Source organism: Ursus americanus, chromosome 35, assembly GCF_024610735.1.
Source record: "Ursus americanus isolate L20-20 chromosome 35, mUrsAme1.1.p, whole genome shotgun sequence".
NCBI lineage: Eukaryota > Metazoa > Chordata > Mammalia > Carnivora > Ursidae > Ursus > Ursus americanus.
In genome coordinates this window covers 26,965,278-26,987,804 of record NC_142161.1, presented here as the reverse complement: position 1 = coordinate 26,987,804, position 22,527 = coordinate 26,965,278, and the positions used below count along the sequence as shown (strand labels likewise).

At 35.7% G+C, this 22,527-nt stretch overlaps 1 protein-coding gene across 2 annotated transcripts in view; it reads left to right on the top strand.

Moving 5' to 3' along the window:
• SOS2 (SOS Ras/Rho guanine nucleotide exchange factor 2) overlaps window positions 1-22,527 on the top strand; it is an 80,155-nt gene that overhangs the window by 7,625 nt on the left and 50,003 nt on the right. For both annotated transcript variants that reach the window (XM_045799006.2, XM_045799016.2), the window contains exons 2-4: window positions 15,132-15,257; window positions 17,934-18,065; window positions 19,378-19,542. In XM_045799006.2, the coding sequence (XP_045654962.2) occupies window positions 15,132-15,257; window positions 17,934-18,065; window positions 19,378-19,542 (423 nt within the window). The remainder of the gene's footprint in view (window positions 1-15,131; window positions 15,258-17,933; window positions 18,066-19,377; window positions 19,543-22,527) is intronic.

Below are 22,527 nucleotides of genomic sequence, written 5' to 3'. Positions count from 1 at the left end.
TGTCTTTCTCTGACTTATTTTACTTAGCATTATACTTTCTAGCTTCCTCCTTGTTGCAAATGGGACAAAGCGCTTTTTTAACAGTTGGAAATTTTACATTATTCTTTTTTCTCTGTGAACTTTTCATTGTACTTCCTGCATAATTATATTTTAACATAATATGTTTATGCTTAAAAGTCTTTGACCCCTCGTTTATATTTACACTTTCCTTAACAAAAATGCTGTATATTGAATTTTAAAAAATTTCTTCAGGGTGCCTGGGTGGCTCAGTCGGTTAAGCATCTGCCTTCAGCTCAAGTCATGATTCCAGGGTTCTGGGATCAAGCCCCAAATCACACTCCCTGCTCACCAGAGAGCCTTTCTCCTCTCCCTTTGCTGCTCCCCAGGCTTGTGCTCTCTGTCAAATAAATAAATAAAATCTTTAAAAAAAAAATTTCTTCAATCGACCATGAAGCATCAAAATCGTTCTTAGGGTGCCTGGGTGGTTCAGTCGGTTAAGCGTCTGCCTTCTGCTCAGGTTGTGATTCTGGGGTCCTGGGATTGCGTCCCACCTCAGGCTCCCTGCTCATCAGGGAGTCTATTATTCCCTCCCCCTCTGCCCCTCCCTCACCCCCCGCCATGTTCACATACACCCTCTCTCATCCTCACTCTCTTCTCTCTCCCAAATAAATAAATAAACAAAATCTTCAAAAAAATCTTTCTTTTAGGGTGAATTGCTAGTAGGACATAGTTGATCAAAAGAACATGCATGTCATGGATTTTGAAAAATTAGTAATTATAAAGCTTTATTGAATAAGCATTATTCAGGGACATCTATGTAGGTGTTTACATTGTTTTTAAATTTGTTGGTGTTTCATGGGTGACTGTTATTGCTAGAATGAGATAGAGTCTTGCAGGAGTGAATCACAGTTCAGCATCAGTTCTATTCCCATTTCCCATTTCTGTAGATATAAGCCCCCAAAACCCTTGTTAACATAAATAGAAGAAAAATGTACAACAATCAAGATCATTTTTTAAACTTTATTCAAATTATATGCCAAAAGTTATATTGTTATCTATCAAAAAGTTAGTCTTAATGATGTATCAGCCAGTAACTTATTTAGGTTCTCCTGCAGTTTTGTTTAAAGTAAAAAGTTGAGGGGTGTCTGGGTGGTTCATCTGGTTAAGCGTCTGCCTTCGGCTCAGGTCATGATCCCTGGGTCCTGGGATCGAGCCCTGCATCAGGCTCCCTACTCAGTAGGGGAACCTGCTTCTCCCTCTCCCTCTGCTGCTCCCCCTGCTTGTGCTCTTTCTCTGTTAAATAAATACATAAAATCTTAAATAATAAAATAAAAATAAAATTCATGGGGAAAAAAAAAGTAAAAAGTTGGAAACCACCTGACTTGCAGAATTTTTTGTTGCCTGGTCTTTAGAGCTATTCGCTTTTTCATTTTCTAGCTTTTCCAGGACATGCCAAAAGACTAATAATTATAACTGTTGCTTTTTTGCTTAGAGATACTTTGTTTAGTCCAATATATCCAAGAAAGTTTGGGAAAGTGAAAACAGTATTAACTTTAGTACACTTTAGCTATAATGATATTTATTAATAACATGTATTTCACCTTATCATATTCTTTAAACATATTTTCATTGAATCCTTAGAGCTATATATCTAGTTCATTGTATTCATTTTCTATTGCTCCTTAACAAATTATTACAAGCTTTAGGGGCTTAATACAACACAAATTTATTGTCTCACAGTTTCTATAAATTAAAAGGCAGAGTTCGGCTGGGTTCTCTGCTTAGGGTCCCAATCAAGGTTTTGGCTGGGGCTGCAGTTTCATCTGAGGCTTGGGGTCTTCTTCCAAGCTCATGTAGTTATTGACAGAATTCATTTGCTTGCAGTTGTATGTCTGAGACCCTCAGCTCCTACAGGCTGCTGTCATTCCTTGGCACATGACCCTCCCTATAACATGTCAGTTTGCTACTGCAAGGCAAACAGGATTGCATCTGCTGTTTCTTATCTCATACTTCTAGATCTGCTTTTAAAGGACTCACCTGATTTTGGTGAGGCCTACCCAGGACGATAATCTTTAAATTAACTCAAAGTCAACTGATTATGGACCTTAGTCACTTTTGCCTTATATGGTAACTTGATCATAGGAGTGATATCCCATCATATTCACAAGTCCTGCCCACATTCAAAAGGAGTACACAGAGCACATATATCAAGGGGTGGGATTCCTAGGGGTCACCTTAGAATTCTGCCTACCATACTCATTCATTTAATGTAAAATATCCACCACATAACCAAATTGGTAAGGTTAGTTTTAACTGTCAAGCCAACCAGCCTCATCATATTTATCTTATTTGAGACAAGGTCTGACTTAATTTTTCAGTTCAAATGAATGTGTTAATAAATGTCACATGCCAACCATCTCACTTCTGAATTCTAATTGTAATACAGAAAAATAATTAAGGTGTGAAAACTTGCTTTGAATTTTTTTCTCTTGAGTGAAATAAGGTAATGTTGCCTTTTAGTATTTTTTTAAATTTTTTAGAAGATTTTATTTAATTATTTGACAGAGGGAGACAGCCAGCGAGAGAGGGAACACAAGCAGGGAGAGTGGGAGAGGGAGAAGCAGGCTCCCAGCGGAGGAGCCTGATGCGGGGCTTGATCCCAGTACTCTGGGATCACGCCCTGAGCCGAAGGCAGATGCTTAACAACTGAGCCACCCAGGCGCCCCTAGAATTTTTTTTTTTAAGATTTTATTTATTTATTTGAGAGAGAGTGAGATCACAAGCAGGGTGGAAGGGGTAGAGGGAAAAGCAGACTCCCCGCTGAGCAGGGAGCAGGATTCATCCCAAGACCCTGGGATCATGGCCTGAGCTGAAGGCAGACGCTTAACCGACTGACCCACCCAGGCACCTGCCTTTTAGTATTTCTTAAAGATGCTTTGTTTTTTTTTTTCATAGTTTTTCTCCTTAGTAAGGCTGTGGTTTTTGATAGTAGGCTAGGGGATGGAAGAAGCAAGGTACTTAAATAAAAAATATTTGTAATTGTCTCTGTTTAGTGTCCAAGAATTTATTATTTTTTTATTGCCCCCAGGGCAGCACACCGTAGTGAGATCAGAGTAAGAGATCTGCCTTCTGCCTTTCTTCAGCAAAGTGGGAGGAGGGCAGTTGGGGAGAAGAGGTGGGAAAGGAGAACCTGTTTTCTCCTTGAGTGCAGGTACCTTGTCAGGCAGATGACCTTTTTTTTATTTTTTAAACATTTCTTTATTTATTTGAGAGAGCGAGTGAGTTAGAGCACATGCGTGTGAGTGGTGGTAGGGGCAGAGGGAGAGGGGGAGAGACTCTCAGGCAGACTCCCCACTGAGTGGGGAGCCTGACGTGGGCTCGGTTCCACGACCCTGAAAAAATGATCTGAGCTAATAATCAAGAGTCAGACACTTAACTGACTGAGCCACTGAGGCACCCCTGTATCAGATCTTCTTTAAGAAAGGATACATAATGGTACTTTTGGTAGTATGCTGAAGGAAGTAGGTATTTGGCCCAGAGAGTCTTAAACTTTGAATAAAACATATTTAAAGTAGTGATCTTTTCCTAGTTCACAGGGGAGAAAAGCCAATATTAATTTTTTTTCAATTTCAATTTTATATTTCACTCATAAGTGTTTTATTTTTTTAAGATTTTATTTATTTATTGACAGAGATAGAGACAGCCAGCGAGAGAGGGAACACAAGCAGGGGGAGTGGGAGAGGAAGAAGCAGGCTCATAGCAGAAGAGCCTGATGTGGGGCTCAATCCCACAACGCTGGGATCACACCCTGAGCCGAAGGCAGACGCTTAACCGCTGTGCCACCCAGGCGCCCCCGCTCATAAGTTTTTCTTAAGTCTATGGTGTGGTGCCTGCTGCTGTTTACTTGCTAGTGAGTAATAGAAGATTGTAAAACAAATGAACAAGAGATAGGCTTTACAAGGAAAAGAGTTTATGATACTTTTTGTTTTTCTTTACAAATGTGTGCCTATGTTTTTCAGTTTTCTAGTCATTTTTACTACTATTACTCCTATTCTCGATGATGTAATATTAGTCTCTTAATATTTTCATACTCTGCCAAGAGCACTGTACTTCCTTATGCTTTGCCACTGGAACAAGTTGGGAACCATCGACCTAGCCTGCAGTTTCTTGGCTTTACAGGCTAATGGCCAGCCTGTATGGGAATGTACTTACAGATCATGTGCCATTTCATTCCATTCAAGGACAATTTTAATGACAAAAATTTTGGCCTCCACTAATAGTATCCTCTACTTGTTTTGATTATTTTATGGTAAACCCCCACCTAATATTAAGCTAAATAGAGTGAGATTCTTGGCCTGTACTTACCTCCTTTTTAAATAAACTTACATTGAAAACCCCTCAAGAAAGTTCCTAATTAAGAGCGCTGAATCTACGTGAGAAGTGAATATTAAAAGACAGTGGGAATAGAGGAGAATAGTGGAAATCTCCTCTAGTGTTTAATGTTACATGGGATAACGGAGTCTCCTGGTACATATCCAGTGAAATAAAAGCAAATTTTATGGAGTTCTCAGTTTTTCCCTGTCCCCAGAAATCTGTTTGATACCGTGAATTTATTTATTGAACAAGTATTTACTGAGCATGGCACTAGATTACCCGTGTGTTAGAAATAAAGGGGTGGGGAAATGGGAGAAAACCAAAAACATAAGAAATGATTCTGACCTTGAAGAGTTGATAGTATGCAGCTGTGCTTTTAATTCTTCATTATACACCCTAGTCAAAAAATTGCTACCTTAGGGTGCCTGGGTGGCTCAGTCGGTTAAGTGTCTGCCCTCACCCATGGTCCCGGGGTCCTGGGATCGAGTCCCACATCAGGCTCCCTTCTCAGTGGGAAGCCTGCTTCTCCCTCTGCCTCTCCCCATGGCTTGTGCTCTCTCTCTCTCTCAAATAAATAAATAAAATCTTTTAAAAAAATTGCTACCTCAGGGGGCGCCTGGGTGACACAGCGGTTAAGCGTCTGCCTTGGGCTCAGGGCGTGATCCCAGAGACCTGGGATCGAGCCCCACATCAGGCTCCTCCACTATGAGCCTGCTTCTTCCTCTCCCACTCCCCCTGCTTGTGTTCCCTCTCTCGCTGGCTGTCTCTATCTCTGTCGAATAAATAAATAAAAAATATTAAAAAAAAATTGCTACCTTAGAATATTATACTTTATATTATTTTTTAAAACTTTATTGGAAGTATAATTGACAAAATAAACTGCACATATTTAAAGCATACAGTTTGATAAGTTTTTATGTATGTATATTTTGGTGAAGCCATCACAATAAAAATATTGAATATACCTTTCAGCCCTATAATTTCCTCTTGACTCTGACTCTCTTTAATTCTCCTTCCCTCCCTCCCCATTTCTTGTACCCAAGCAATTTCTGATCTGCTTTCCATTACTGTAGATTGCATTTTCTAGAGTTTTGTGTAATGGAATCATACAATATATACTCTTTTTTCCTGGCTTCTTTAACTCAGCATAATTATTTTGAGATTCATCCATTTTGCTTCATATATTAATAGTTCACTCCTTTTTATTGCTCAGTAATATTCCATTGTGTGGCTATACCACAGTTTATTAATGTGCTTTGGTTTTCAGATCTTGGCTATTACAAATAAAACTTCTGTGAATATTTGTGTACAAGTCTTTGTATGGATATATATTTCCTTTTTTCTTGGGTAATTACCAAATAGTGGCTGGATTAGATAGGAGGTGTATGTTTAACTTTTTAAGTAAATATCAAATTTTCCCATTCAAACCATTGTACAGTTTTCTAACTCACTACGAAGTATGAGAGTTTCAGTTCTTCCTGCCTACATTTGATATTTAATTTAATTTTAGCCATTGTAATAGGTGTGTCCTGGTATATTCTTATGGATTTAATTTGCATTTCCCCAGTGATTAATAATGTTGAACATCTTTCATGTTATTTACCATGCATATATTTTCTTTGGTGAAGTGTTCAGATCTTTTGCCCATTTTTATTGAGTTGTTTTGAATTGTTAAGTTTTGAGAACTCTTTATATGTCTGAATACAAATCCTTTATCAGATATATGCTCTACAGAGATTTTCTTCTGGTCTGTAGCTTCTTTTTTCATTTTTTTTAAATTAACATATAATGTATTATTGGTTTCAGAGGTACAGGTTTGTGATTCATCAGTCTTATATAATACCCAGTGCTGATTACAACACATACCCTCCCCAGTGTCCATCACCCAGTTACCCCATCCTTCTACCCCCTCCACTCCAGCAACCCTCAGTTTGTTTCCTATGATTAAGAGTCTTTTACGGTTTGTCTCCCTCTCTGGTTTCATCCTATTTTTTCCTCTCTTCCCCTATGATCCTGTTTTGTTTCTTAAGTTTCACATATCATTGAGATTATATGATAATTGTCTTTCTCTGATTGACTTATTTCGCTTAGCATAATACCCTCTAGTTCCATCCATGTCGTTGTAAGTGGCAAGATTTCATTTGTTTGATGGCTGCGTAACATTCCATTGTATATATTTGCCACCTCTTCTTTATCCATTCATCTGTCGATGGACATGTGGGCTCTTTCCATAGTTTGGCTATTGTGGATATTGCTGCTACAAATACTGGGGTACAGGTGCCCCTTCAGAGCACTACATTTGTATATTTGGGGTAAATACCCAAGTAGTGCAATTGCTGAGTCGTAGGGTAGCTCTATTTTCAACTTATGGAGGAACCTCCATACTGTTTTCCAGAGTGGCTGCACCAGCTTGCATTCCCACCAGCAGTGTAGGATCCTCAGCAACATCTGTTGTTTCCTGACTTATTAATTTTAGCCATTCTGACTGGTGTGAGGTGGTATCTCATTGTGGTTTTGATTTGGATTATTTGTTCTTTTGGTGTTGAGTTTGGTAAGTTCTTTATACGTTTTGGATACTAGCCCTTTATCTATATCATTTGCAAGTATCTTCTCCCATTCTGTCAGTTATCTTTTGGTTTTGTCGACTGTTTCCTTTGCTGTGCAAAAGCTTTTTATCTTGGTGAAGTACCAATAGTTCATTTTTGCCTTTGTTTCCCTTGCCTTTGGAGACGTGTCTAGCAAGAAGTTGTTGCGGTCAAGGTCGAAGAGGTTGCTGCCTGTGTTCTCCTCTAGGATTTTGATGGATTCCTGTCTCACATTTAGGTCTTTCATCCATTTTGAGTCTATTTTTGTGTATGGAATGAGGAAATGGTCCACTTTCATTCTTCTGCATGTTATTTTCTTAATATTATCTTTTAAAGAGCAAAAGTTTTAAGTTTTTATGAAGTCCAGTTTATCCATTTGCTTTTTTAGAGACTATGCTTTTAGTGTCATATTTAGGAAAACTTCGGTTAACTGAGAGTTATAAAAATTTTGTTTTTTTCTCCTACAAGCTTTATAGTTTTAGGTTTTATATTTAGATCTATGATCTAGTTGAGTCAATTTTTACATATGATGAGTTATTTATTTATTTATTTATTTATTTAAATTTTATTTATTTATTTGAGAGAGCAAGCAAGAGCACGAACAGTGGGAGGAGCAGAGGGGAAGGGAGAAGCAGACTCCTTGCTGACAGGGAGCCAGACATGGGGCTCCATCCTGGGACTCCAGGATCACGACCTGATCCGAAGGCAGACGCTTAACTGACGGAGACACCCAGGCATCCTGAGATAGTTTTATATATGTTATGCTTTTTGCATATGTATATCTGTTGTTCCACCACTGTTTATTGGCATAAATATTTAAAATGTATAGTTTAATAAGTTTTCTCCTTTGCTTTGTGCCTGTATCAAAAATCATTCATCTAGGGGCACCTGGCTGGCTCACTTGGAAGAGTGTGTGACTTTTCATCCCTGGGTTGTGAGTTTGAGCCCCATATTGGGTGTAGAGATTACTTAAAAATAAAATCTTAAAAAAAAAAAGTTATTCATCTATTTATGTGTGGCTTTATTTCTGGATTCTTTATTCTGTTTTATTGACCTTTTGCCTGTCTTTACAACAATATCCATACTATTTTGATTATTGTAGCTTTATAAAAATTCTTGAAATCAGGTAGTTTTAGCCCTCCAACTTTGTTGTTTTTCAGAGTTGTTTTGGTTATTCTAGGGCCTTTGTATTTCTGTAAGAATTTTAAAATCAGGGTATCATTTTATACACAAAAACCTGCTGGAATTTTTATTGGGATTGTGTGAATCTGTAGTTCATTTAAGAAGAATTGACATCTTAATTATATTATATAGTTATTATGATGAGTCTTCCAGTTCATAAAGTTTATCTTTTTATTTACATAGGTCTTTTGAAGTTTCTGTTAGCAATATTTTGTAGTCGTTGTGTATATTTTTAGAATGAAATTTGCTTTTTCTTTTCAAATTGAATTTTAACTCTTTTATACCAACTAAAAAGCTTCTGGTATTCTTAATTAATGTTTGAGACATTTGCATCCTTTCAAAAATCTTGACAATGGAATGAACAATTTGGCATAAATAAATGTCATGCTGTGTAGCCAGAGGGATTTATTTCTACATTATACCAAAAACTCAAATCTTAATTGATTAAACAAATGCACTAGCAAGATTTTTTTTTTTGATTGTGACTACGAAGAACTGAAAAATATAAATTAGGAAATAACACTTCTGAAACTTGTCAAATCTATTGTTTATCTGGATAGAGAATAATTTAAAGTTTAATGTTTTTATATGTGTTTATAAATGGATCTATATATAGTGTCATGACTATTCTTTTTTCAGTGTATGTATAAGGAAATACCTTCTGGCAATTTGAAAATATGGTGTAACTAAAATACAGGTCTGACTTGTTAATCTACTGTTAAAGACTGAAAATTATTTTAATTGCTCTTTTTCTGACTAGTCTTTCAGAAAAATATGATAGGTGAGTTCTGATATGGTAATTTTGTTTACTGTGTCTTAGGGTGCTGAGATAGTAAATACCGTGCAGGTACAAAGTATGGGTATCTTTCATTGTCAACTTGATGTCCTATTAGTATTTATGTGTGGGATTTTAATATATATTTGTTTTTATGACTTTTCATATTTACAGTTACTTTAAGAAATTTGACATAAGGAATTTTGATGCTCAGTGTTAAAGTTGTGTTGCAGGTTATTTACCAAAATCATAATCGTAGAAAAAAAATCCATTCCAGTTAGACGTTATCTTAATTCTCATGCAGTCACTTTCACTGAGTAAGGCACTTGGCTTTTATGGAAGGATGTTATAAGAAACAGCCTTATGAATGCCATTGCTAAACTTACATTGTAAATGCTTTTTTTTTTTTAATTAGAAAAGAAGAGTCTTTTAATTCTATTGATCTAATAGAAATATATGGTAAGATGTAATTAAATTTCTTCTTGTCGTGTTAAAGAAGTGCAGGATGTAAGAGAAAATATTTGTTTCCCAAAATCTATTTTGAATTTATAAAGAAATATTATAAAGCCTGGCTTTTTGGATGTTGGTTCTTTATAAATATCTAATTGCTTTACTTTAAACTCTTCTTTTCCAGAGTCCTTAAAAAAGTAATATTTGTTATCTCTAGTTTTATGTATCCTCCATTTTCCCACTTCCCCAGTTCTGATTATGTTTCTTTGTAAGTTAGTTTGTATTTTATCAAAATTATTCCTGCAAATAAAAAGATAACTAACTTTATAAGGCTTATAAGAAAAATAGCAGTACCTCTTCCCATTCACAAAATTTTCTGCTTTCCAGAGACAGTCACTTCTAGCTTTTCAAAGTGATTCATTTCATTGTTCTGTATCTTTAAGGAAAAATTTTGCTATTTCTTGATTTTTCTGTTTTTTTTTTTTTTTTTTTTAAGATTTTATGTATTTTAGAGAGAGTGCACAAGCCGGGGGAGGGACAGAGAGAGAGAGAGAATCTCAAGCAGACGCCTCACTGAGCCTGGAGCCCAAGTGGGGCTTGATCTCACAACCCTGAGAATATGGCCTGAGCTGAAATCAACAGTTGGTGCTTAACTTACTGAGCCACCCTGGCACCCCTGATATTCTCTAATACACATCTATATTTCCTCCCTGCAACCATACACACCTTATCATACATACATACTTCCTGCCTCACCCCCCACGCTTGGTTATATCTTAGTTTTGTTTGGATCAGTATTCAAAGTTTACATTAGTATGACTGTAAATGCTGTTATAGGTAAGCCACTTTTTCTTTCCTACCTAACCTTTTATTTTTACTGGAGTTAGTAATTGTCTTGTTTTCTTGTTTGTGTAGTTTTCTACGTACTTACTAATTCAAGCTTAGACTCTCTACCAGTTGTCTGAATAGCCTCTTAAGATTTTTAGATCCAGACAAACCATGAGACTCTTCATCTCAGGAAACAAACTGAGGATTGCTGGAGGGGAGGAGAGTGGGAGGTAGCGGCTGGCTGGCTTGATGGACATGGGGGAGGGTATGTGTTGTGGTGAGCGCTGTGTATTGTGTAAGACTGATCAATCACAGACCTGTACCCCTGAAACAATACATTATATGTAAATAATTTTAAAAATTCTTATCAAGTAAAAGAAAAAAGATTTTTAGATCCTTCAGATGCTCTTATCAATTTAATCTTTTTTAAAGTTTTTATTTATTTGTTTTAGTAGTCTCTACATCCAATGTGGGGCTTGAACTCATGACCCTGATGAGATCAAGAGTCACGTGGTTGGGGCGCATGAGATCAGGGTTGTGAGATCAAGCCTCCTGTGGGCTCTGTGCTCAGTGCAGAGTCTGCTTGAAATTCTCTCTCCCTCTCCTCTGCCCCTCCTGCTCATGCTCTCCCTATCTCTCTAAAATAAATTGAGAAATTGTAAAAAAAAAAAAAAAGTTGCAAGATCTTCAACTGAGCCAGTCAGGCACCCGTCAATTTCATCTTCTTGAGACAGTTTCTCCCAGAGTCTTCTGATCTTTAGTCTGGACTGGTGACCTTATGGCTGTTGTACATCTCTCATAATTTCCCTTCACTTTATCCTGGGTACTCCTTTGGCCTTTTTTTCTGTATCGATTCCTTCATTTCTTATATACCATATTTTTCTCTTGATTTATACTCTTGTTTTACTGTGGTACAAACTATAAAAGCTTAATGAGAAAGGGTGCATGGGAGATAAAAATTTTTGACCTGTTATGTCTAAGCATGTCTTCATTTTACCATGACATTTTATTAATAGTTTGTTAGGATCTTATTCTAAGTTGGAAATCTGTCTTCTAGCTTCTAGTGTTATGGTTGAAGTCTGGAACTAGTCCAATGTCTACTTTGTATATGACCCACTTCTTCCCTTCACCCTAAGCTTGTAGGGTATTCTCTTTGTCTCCAGGGTTCTGCATTTTAACTTCATTTATTAGCTGGGGACTAGCAGGGCCCTTTTGACTTACTTTATTGTAATTTTATCCTTCGATTTTCTGTTTGCTAGATGATTCTCCAACTTTTTAAACTTATTTGTGGTGAAGTAGTAAAGTAATCAAAAATGCATAAAACATAAATATACAATTTAAGGAACACTTATTCAGCATTTTTCTCAATAGAAATCTCCAGAAGGTAACCACTTTTATGGTAATCACTGCCTTGCTTTTTCTTTTATAGTTTTACCATTTAAACATGTGTCCCTAAACGTTACAGCTTAATTTTGCCTGATCTTGAAGTGGAATTCCATCGTATGTATTCTTATCTGGCTTCTTTCTGCCAACATTATTTCCAAATTGTAGCCACATTTTATTTTTCTTCCTGTATTACACTGTATGAATATGCTACAATTTATTCCACTCTTAATAGATACTTGAGTTTTTAGTTGGAAGGTATCACTAAGTAATAATGTTACGTAGGAGCCTTCTTGTACATGTCTTTTAGTAAACCTGTGTGCTTATTTCTCTAGAACAGTGCTGTCTGATAGATACATAATGTAAGTCACATATGTAATTTTAAATTTTCTCATAGCCACATTAAAAGAGTAAGAAGAAACTTATGAAATCTATTTTAATAATATATTTTATTTATCCTAAATCTAATCATTTTAGCATATAATCAGTATAAACATTGAGATATTTGACATTCTTTTTAAATACTAAATCTTTGATATCTGGCATGTATTTTACACTTAAAGCCCATTTTATTTCAGTAGAGGTACATTTTAGGTGCTCAGTAGCCATATGTGGCTAGTATTGAGATTTTTATCATTTTTTTTTCTGCGGAATTTCTAGGAGTTCTTTATATGTTCTGGATATGAGCCCTTTTGTTTTATGTGTTACATAAATCTTCTCCAGTGCTAACTTGTCTTTTTACTTCCTTAAAGGTCTTGAACGTAAGTTTTAATTTTTAATTTAAAGTTGTGTTTATCAGTCCTTTCTTTTATGGATAGTAATTTTTGGTCTTGTTTAGGAAATCCTTTCCTATCCCGAGATCATGAAGACTCTATCTTGTTTTATATTCACAATTTATTAGGTCTTTATGGAATAGTTCTAAAATATCCAACTAGAATTGTTGTTTGTGTAAAGTGTGAATCGGAGTTGTTTCATTCTTCTCCGTATGGGTATCCAGTTGTTCACTATTTATATGCTTCCCCGACTTCCCATGACCTCATCCTCATACCCTGTAGTACCACCTTTGTTGTAAATCAAGGGTCTGTATATTTATGGGCTTGTTTATATTCTCTCTTCTGTGCGATTCATCTGTTTGTCGTTATAACATTATCACATTCTTACTGTAGCTTTGTAATAAAATCCCAGTAACAATTACAGCAAGTACTTTCACTTCTTTTAAGTGGCTGATTTTCTTAGCCATTTGCATTTCCATATAAGTTTTTTGGTTTTTTTTTTTTTTTTTTTAAGATTTTATTTGTTTGACAGAGAGCAAGCACAAGCAGGGGGAACAGCAGAGGGAGAGGGAGAAGCAGACTCTCTGCTGAGCAGGGAGCCCGATGCAGGACTCAATCCCAAGACTCTGGGATCGTGACTTGAGCCAAAGGCAGACACTTAACCGATTGAGCCACCCAGGAACCCCTCCATATAAGTTTTGAAATTATCTTGTCAGTTTCAGCAAACACAATTTTTGGTTTTGACTGTGATTTTAACTCTGTGGATCAGTTTGAGAATTGATATCTTTACAATATTAAGTCTGATAATTCATGAACATGCTATTATATTTCATTTATTTGGATCTTTAATTCCTCTCAGAGTCTATAGTTTTCTCCCCAAGGGTCTTGTACTTCTTTTGTTAAGGTGTGTTTCGAGGTACATATTTTTTATTCCATTGTAAATGATATTATTTAAGATTTTTATTTTTCATCTTTGTTGTGTTCCACAGAAATAAAATTTTATTTTTTATGAATTAAAATAATTTGGGGTGCCTGGGCATGTTGGTTTAAGTGGCCAACTCTTGATTTCAGTTCAGGTCATGATCTCAGGGTTGTGGAATTAAACCTGCCTCAGGCTCTGCGCTCAGAGCAGAGTCTGCTTGAGAGTTTCTCTCTTCCGCTCCCTCTGCCCTTCCCCCTGCTCATGCACACTCTTCTGTCAAATAAATAAATAAAATCTTTTAAAAAATAACTTATCTGTATAATATTTTGATTTTCCTTCATGGGTATATGAGTCTGGTGTCTCCAAAGAAGCAGAAACACACATACATACTTTCTCTTTCTCTTCCTCTGTGTCTCTCTCTGAAAAAGGTAGAGAAGTCCAAAATCTGCAGTCAGTAAGCTGGAGACCCAGGAGACCTGGTGATATAGCCCTAGTCCAAGTCCTAGTTCATGGCAGAAGACCAAAATCCTGGCTCAAAGACTGGCGGAGAGAAAGAATTCTTTCTTACTCAGCCTTTCTTATTCAGCGGGTCCACTCACACTGGGGAGGGCAGTCTGCTTTACTCAGTATACCAATTCAAATGTTAATTTTACTCAGAAACCCTCATAGACACACTCAGAAATAATGTTTAACCAAATGTCTGGGCATCCTGTGGCCCAGGCTAATTGACACATAAAATTAATTATCATAGTGGGCAATCAGATCATCTGTAAATCTCTTCCTTTCTAATTCTTACGCTTTTATTTCTTTTTCTTTCTGGACTTCACTATCCAGGACCTCCAGTACAATGTGGAATAGAAATGATAGAACGAGTATCCTTGCCTTTTTCCTGATATCAAAAAGAAAGCTTTCAGTATTTCACCATTGATTATGTTTATTATAGGTTTTTTTTTGTTTGTTTTTTGTTTTGGTAGATATCCTTTTACTAAATTAAGTTCACTAGGAGATTTTATTTGAATGAATGTTGAGTTTTTTAGATGCCTTTTTTCCCTAAATCATTGATATTATATTAAATTTTCTTTTTTCATCTGTTAGCCGGGTGAATTACTTTGCTTGATTTTCCAACATTAAATCAACTTTACATTCCTGGGATAAACCCGCTTGGTTGGTCACATGTTTTTTAAATGTATTATTGAATTTAGTTGATATTTTACTTAGGCTTTTATTTCTAGGCTGATTAGTAAAAATGGCTTATAATTTTCATCTTTTTTTGAATTTTTATATCAAGGCTAGTCTCACAATAAGTTGGGAAGTCTATTTTGTTCTTCTTCCAGTTTCTTTCTTAAATGTTTGAGTTTGTCAGTGAAGCCGTATGAGCTATAAAAGCAAGTCTCAAAAAATTTCAAAAAATTGAACTCCTAGAAAGTATGTTTTCTGACCACAATGAGATTATTCTAGAAATCAGTAAAAAAGAGAACTTAAAAAAAATGCCTTATGTTTAGAAATTAAGAAATATACTTCTAAATTCTGAAAGTCAGAGAGAAAACCATAATGGAAATTAGTAGCTATTTTGAACTGGATAATTAAAATATTCTATATTAAAATCTGTAGGGTTTTTTGTTTTTTTTTTTCAAAGGTAGGTCTTAGACTATTTAAGTATTCTATTACTTTCTGCTCTGTGGGTTAAGAAAAGTTTACAGAGACCAACAATTAGAGGTGGGTTTTCCCTCCACTTTTTTTCTTATGTCTGTATTTGAATAACTATTCTAGTAAAATGTTAATTATAAATAAGATTCTCTGAGCTCTGTCATAGTTATTTTTGCCTGTACTTTAACTGAGAACTTTTTTTTTTTTTTAAGGTTCAGGAGCAAGTACATCCCAATCTCTCAGCTAATGAAGAGTCTCTGTATTATATTGAAGAGCTGATTTTTCAGCTGCTTAATAAATTATGCATGGCTCAACCAAGGACTGTTCAAGATGTGGAGGTAAAAACTATTTTGATATTTCAAAAAGTCACTGAACCATTGTACAAATTAATTTTTTTAATCTAAATCTATATCATTCTAATCATGATGGAAACTAAAACCGTTGAAATCATATGTGGAATATGTGCTGAGTTCAACAAAGATACCAAGGCAAGTCAATGGGGAAAGGAAAGTGTTTCAGCAAGAAAAGTGCTAAAATAACCGAACAAATTTATGAGAGGAAAACCCTTGAAACCTATTTCACCTAAGGATTAATTCAAGATGGCTCATAGTCTTAAGCATAAAAGCTGAAACTATAAAGTTTTAGATGAGAATGCAGGAGAATATCTACTTAACCTGGGGTTAACCAAATTTTTTTTTACAGAGGACTCAAAACACAGTATTAATGAGAAAATGAAAAAGGTTTAAGTCACAAACCAGGAGAAAATGTTTGTGATATGTATTCCTTACAAAGGATTTGTATCCAAAATGAAACTCCTACAAATCAAAAATAAAAAGACCCCTTCCTCCCCCAAATGGGCAAAAGTCTTAAACAGACACTTCATAGAAAGAAGATATGGTATTGATCAATAGGCTCATGAAAAGTGCTCAAGTTCTTTTTTTTTCTTTCTTTCATTTTTTTTTTAAGTAATTTCTACACCCAACATGGGGCTCAAACTCACAACCCGAGATCAAGAGTTGCGTGCTCCACTCACTGAGACAGCCAGGTGCCCTTCGCCCTTCAAGCTCTAAGTCACAGGGAAATAGACATTAAAACCATATTGAGATACCATTTCACACCCTTCTCAAGGGACAGAATTGAAGACTAATAACACCAAATGCGATGTAGCATAACTAGAACTCTTATGCATTGCTAGTGGGAGTGTAAAATGGTATAATCACTTTGGAAAATTGTTTGGCAGCTTCTTATAAAGTTAAATATACAGTATATCTAGCCTGTGACCCAGCAGTTTTACTCCTAAGTGTTTAACCTAGAGAAATGACAATATATGTTCACAAAGAGACTTATGCATGAATGTACAAGCAGTTGTATTCATAACAGCCAAAAATTGGTAACAACTCAAATTTCTATCAACAAGAAAATGAATAAACAGATTGTGGTTGATTTATAAAATGGACTACTACTCAGTAATAAAATAAAGAATGAACTATTGATATGTGTGATAACGTGGCTATAATTTATGGACATTTTATAGAACAAAAAAAGCCAGACCTCAGAGAGTACATATGGTATGATACATTTATATGAAGTTCAGAAACAGCTAAAATTAATGGTGATAGAAATCAGAAAGGTGGCTGCCTATGAGGGGTGGAGAGTGAGATGATAAAAATATTCTATATCTTTATGAAAGTGGTGGTTACACAGGTGTAAGCATTTTTCAAAACATTGAATTGTACACTTAAGGTCTGTGCATTGTACTGCATATAAATACTGCTTCAATAAAGGACTAGTAAAAACCTAAGGATATTTACTGTTTGATTAATACACAGACACACCTCTAAAAAATTGTGTGAGTTAGTGCTAAAATATTTGTTTTGGCTCAGTTAGATGGGAGTATTTTTAGGTTTTTAGAAATACCTATTGATACAGCTTTCAAAAAATTGCTTTTGTACTATACTGCTTACATCACCTTTCTTTTGAAAATTGTTTGTATAATAAAGCAACAACTTCCAGTATGAAGGAAAATCTTAATTTGGAATAATTGAGCTATTAAGATTTTTAGGGACTCTTGGAATTAAAGCATTTGTTTCCCTACTGTCAGCTCTAAGACATTAAGTATAAAAAAAGCATACTTCTCAATAGCTAAATATGCTAAAAGATGAGAACATAATTTTAAAAATCAGGAAGTCCCACTAAAAATTGGAGTTTGATTCACTTATCATTAGTTCTCATTATTCATGCCAACCACTGGTTAAATTTTAGATTAGATGAACCATAATAGTAACCTAAAAGGCTTAGATTGTTTTTGCCAAGAGATGTATTTCCTTAAGCCAGTCTGAGCTTTGTCACCCACTTGATCCTTTAAAGAGGTACATGACATCTCTTCTTTTTAAAATTCATGGGGCGCCTGGGTGGCTCAGTTGTTAAGCATCTGCCTTCGGCTCAGGGCGTGATCCCCGGCATTCTGGGATCGAGCCCCGCATCAGGCTCCTCCGCTGGGAGCCTGCTTCTTCCTCTCCCACTCCCCCTGCTTGTGCTCCCTCTCCCACTGGCTGTCTCTCTCTCTGTCAAATAAATAAAATCTTTTAAAAAAATAAAATTCTTCTCTATATTTCAAGCTCTAGGGTTAGCAAAAGGAGAGTGATGCATAATAATTATTAATGAGTTAGCAACTTCTGCTAGGTAAAGATTTTTAACCCTACGAACTTTATTGTAAAATCACTGGTGAGTATTTCATGCCGGTTTTAATCTCTCCTAATGTTACTTTTTCCTAGTTCTCATTCCATCTTAATTAAGCTTATGCTTAAAGCTTTCTGTTTAATCATGGGAATTATGTGGAAAAATCTTGAGAGTCCTGTTGATCCTTTTTAAAAAAAAAATTAGTTAACTACAGGAATCAGAACATATTATGTCACTATTATCTGCTAGCATTAAAGATGATAAAATTTAGTTTTGTATGAATTTTCTAGTTATGAACACTTCTATTAACAACAGTACTGCTGTGATCTGAACAGGAACGTGTTCAAAAGACCTTTCCTCATCCAATTGATAAATGGGCTATTGCTGATGCACAATCTGCCATAGAAAAACGAAAACGAAGAAATCCTCTCTTACTGCCTGTGGACAAAATCCATCCTTCATTGAAGGTAGTAAAAAAATAAAATAAAATAAACATTGGGAAGTTCCTTATCATGAATAATACTTCATAATGTATTGGAGTATTCATACAGTATTTATATAGCATGGTCTGTGGTAGTGTGTGCGTGTGTGTACTTGTGCGTGTACATATATACATATATATATATTTCTTAATGTGTATACAAATAAAAATAAATATACTCTGATAAAATCAGATTTCCTTTCAAATAACATTAAAAGTTATCAATAAGCAGTAATACATCTTTGTGGTATCTTCTGTTGAGTACTACCCCTGACTGATTCTCAGCCTCTTGTTAAGAAATATATATTGTCCCGGGGTGCCTTGAGGCTTAGATGTTTGAGCATTTGCCTTTGGCTCTGGTTGTGATCTCCAGGTCTTAGGATCGAGCCCCATGTCGGCTCCCAGTTCAGCAGGGAGTCTGCTTCTCCCTCTCCCTCTACCTCTCCCCCTGGTTGTGCTCTCTCTGTCTCTCTCACAAATGAATAAATGAAAAAACCTTAAAACAAAACAAATTAAAAAAAAACAACTATATATTGAGCCTGGGTGGCTCAGCCGGTTAAGTGTCTGCCTTCAGCTCAGGTCATGATCTCAGGGTCCTGGGACTGAGTGCCGCATCAGACTCCCTGCTCTGCTTCTCCCTTTCCCTCTGCCCCTCCCCCCGCACGTGCTTTCTCACTCGTTGTCCTGCTTTCTATCAAATAAATAAAATCGTAAAAAAATATATATATATGTAGTCAAAAGCTATGGTGAGTTCAGAACTCTTTTTAAATTAATTTGTATTACAGATATTTTTTATATACATTGGAAAAATAGGCTAGGGAATATTATTTCATCTATAGAAAATACCTGATGTATGTAGATTTGAATCCCCCTTGGTAGCAATTTCAAGACTTCCCCTAATTCCCCACTCATATGCACACATCCTCCCTCAGTACAAACCAGTCATTTAGGGATATTGGTTATAGGTCCTTGAAGATAGCAGATACTTGTCAAATGGGTTTTGGGTAATGTATTAATTAAGAGGTTTTCAGTGAAGTCCTGGCCAAGATTTCTATATTAAAATCAATAATCTCTTCTTCCTTGATACTAAACGCAGATTTGTTAGATCAGATGTCTCTTTAAAAAGCCCTTGATACTGGGACCAGTGGCTCATTCTATATCCTTTGGTACCTGTAACTTTAGACATTTGGTTTGTAGAAAGTTCTTTGTAAGCAAGAATGTTGGATAAAATTTTTAAGTGTTTAATTGATACTTGCCAGTGCCATTTTTTGGAATTAAATTGTTCATTCTTTCCACAGGAAGTTTTAGGGTACAAAGTGGACTATCATGTATCCCTATATATTGTGGCTGTGCTAGAGTATATCTCAGCTGATATTTTGAAGTTGGCTGGTAATTATGTTTTTAATATCCGACATTATGAAATATCTCAGCAGGACATTAAAGTGTCAATGTGTGCAGATAAGGTAAGTGTTAAAAGATATTTAAACTTAACTTGAATAGTAGTGACTGTATGTCACCTCTACGTCTGTCTTTTTTATACATGTTTATATTAGTAATTTTTATAATTCCTGGTATTGGAAGACAGAAAAATGTTGGCATTTTAGACAAACCATGATATTTTCAGCATATGAGAGGATGGGAATCCCCCCCCCCCCATCAAGAATCTTTTACCTACAAGAAAAAAACATCCAAAGCCTCAAACCAATTTCAGAAAAATAGTTTGAATTTTATCTTTTTAGAAAGAAAATATATACAGAGTGTTCAGGTACTTTTAAGTATAAGTAATTTTGAAAAGTATACTTTGGTTTCACAGAGTAGTGGGGTACAGGTAGAGACGGAAAGACTGCAATACCAGCGTTTCTTCATTCTGATACTTTTTTTGTTAGTTACCTTGTTGCTTCCTGGCTGTAAGCTTCTGGGGGAAGAGACTGAATCTTTTTATTTTCCTTTCTCTTCCTTTTCTTTCCTTTTTACTTTTTAAAAAATATATATTTTTTTTACTTTTTAAATCAACATATTTGGGCATCTGTCAATGTGCCAGTCACTGTCCTGAGCATTAATGATACAGCACTGAACAAGACAGCAGTTCCTGTGTAAGAAGGAATTTATTTTAGTGGGAAATAAAAATATTGTAAAAAAATAATAATTGCAGCACAGTATGATTAAAAACTATTATAAGCCAAAGTTGCAGTAGAGAAAGTGGTCACCGCTGTCATGGGGGAGACCAGGAACACTTCATAGAGAAGACACCTAAACTAGACCACTAAGGCTGAATGACCCCTAGAACTTGGCACATGCCAGTGGTTCTCTACTTTGTACATCAGAATTACCAGAAAGAATACTGATGCCTGCATCTGACTCCCGGAGGTTTTGATTTACTTGGCCTGGGTTAGGACTCTAAGCCTCAGTATATTTTGAAAGCATCCAGGTGATTCTGATACACAGTTATGGTTGAGATCTGCTCTAGTCTGCCTTGGTCTCAAAAATGATTTTTCACTTGAATTTTGTAGTAGAAATTCCTTGATATTTCTATTTTGACTTCTAAAATTACGATTACATACTTTAAAAAAAATTTTTTTTTCTATCTCAGACTTTAGAAAAGTTGCAGGTACAATAAAAGGTACTCTCCTGTGCCCTAAACCGCTTGAGAGTAAGTTGCCAACATAATTTACAAACAAAAACATTCTTCTGCATACCCATGGTATGACAGTCAAAATCCAGGAAATTAACTTTGATACATTATACTATCTAATTTTCAGGCACCGTTCAAGTTTTGCCAGTTGTCCCAGTGATGTCCTTTATAGCAAAATGATCCAGTCCAGAATTAAGTCATGTATCTTTCAGTCTGGAATAGTTCCTCATAATTCTTTAACTTTTGTGGCCTTGATAATTTTGAGGATTACAACTAGTTATTGTTTGAAATGTCCCTTACTGGGGCTCCTGGGTGGCTCAGTTGATTAAGCATCTGCCTCTTGATTTTGGCTAAAGTCTTGATCTCAGGGTCGTGAGTCCAAGCCCCACATTGGGCTCTACACTGGGCGTGGAGCCTACTTAAAAAAAGAAAAAGTCCCTTACTTTAATTTTTCTGATATTGTCTCCGTATTAGATTCAGGTTATGGATCTTTGACCAGGAATATCATAGAAGTAATGCTGTACTCTTTTCATTGCATTTCTCACATGGCACATAATTTTGATGTGTCCCATTACTGCTGACGTTCCTTTTGATCACTTGATTAAGGGATTGTTTTCCAGGCTTCTCTGCCTTGAAGTACTATTTTCCCTTTTGTAATGAATACACATTTTGTAAAATATTTTGAGATTGTGAATATCTTGTTCCTCATTGCACTTGAAATTTATTTGTTTATTTTAATATAGACTTGTGGATTCTTATTTAATATGCTATCCATTATCTCATTACTTGTTTTGATAATTCAAATTGTCCCAGATCTGGCCAGTGGGAGCTCCTTCAAGTTGGCTTCTCTGTCTGTATCATTCTTTGAACACTTTCTTTTGACAAATGTTCCAGGTTCAACTTTTTTTTACATGCTGCTCAAGCCTGGGATTAGTCATTTTCTAAAAACTCCAGGTTCCTTTTAGTGGAGAATGGTATTTAGAAACCAAGATCTGGGTGCTAGATAAGCTCACTGCTATTAGAGTGTACATGTTCTGGTCTCTAGAAGCCAGATTTGGGGAGTGAGTGTGTGTATACATGATATGTATACATACATATCTTTATTTATTTATGTATGTTTTTGTTGTTATGGCAGCCCGAGAAAACTAATACAGGTGTGTACTTGGACAAGTTGTTTATTTTCCAGCACAGGTGATCTATTAGCACCGACCTACATTTAGGTGGGGGTGGGCCTATAAGGCAGGTGGTAATTCAGTTCTGCTTTGAAGATAGTATTTTATTTACCTATTTCTGAATGGGTAGAACAATTTTGGGAAATCTGCTGCTTTACCATTCTTTCAGGCTTATGCTTCTAACTCAAGAACTACCGTATGTCTACCAAAAAAGAATTGTCTGTCTTTATATGAATTCACAGATCAATCCAAAACTAATACCACAGGGTTCATTTTAGCCCCCCTTGTTCATATTTGTAACTGCCTTCTCTGACAGTGAGAAATCTGGCTCCCATTTTTCTTAATATATTTTCTTATTTGATCTCTTATCCTGTATGTAACCAATCTCCTAACAGTCCTCTCTTCCTGCAGTGGGATAGGCACCTTCTTTAATTCTTAATAACAGTTGCTGGTATAGTAAATATGCATTAGAAAACATCACACTATTCTCTGTCATGTGCTTCTACAAGAGTATCCTTTTATTTTTCTCCAAGTGGATATGGCTTTCCTTACAATAGGACAAGGAACTACTACCATTTTGAATGCCAGATATAGCAGTATGCAGTTTATGTACACTACCTCATTGAATTTTTTCATCAATTACA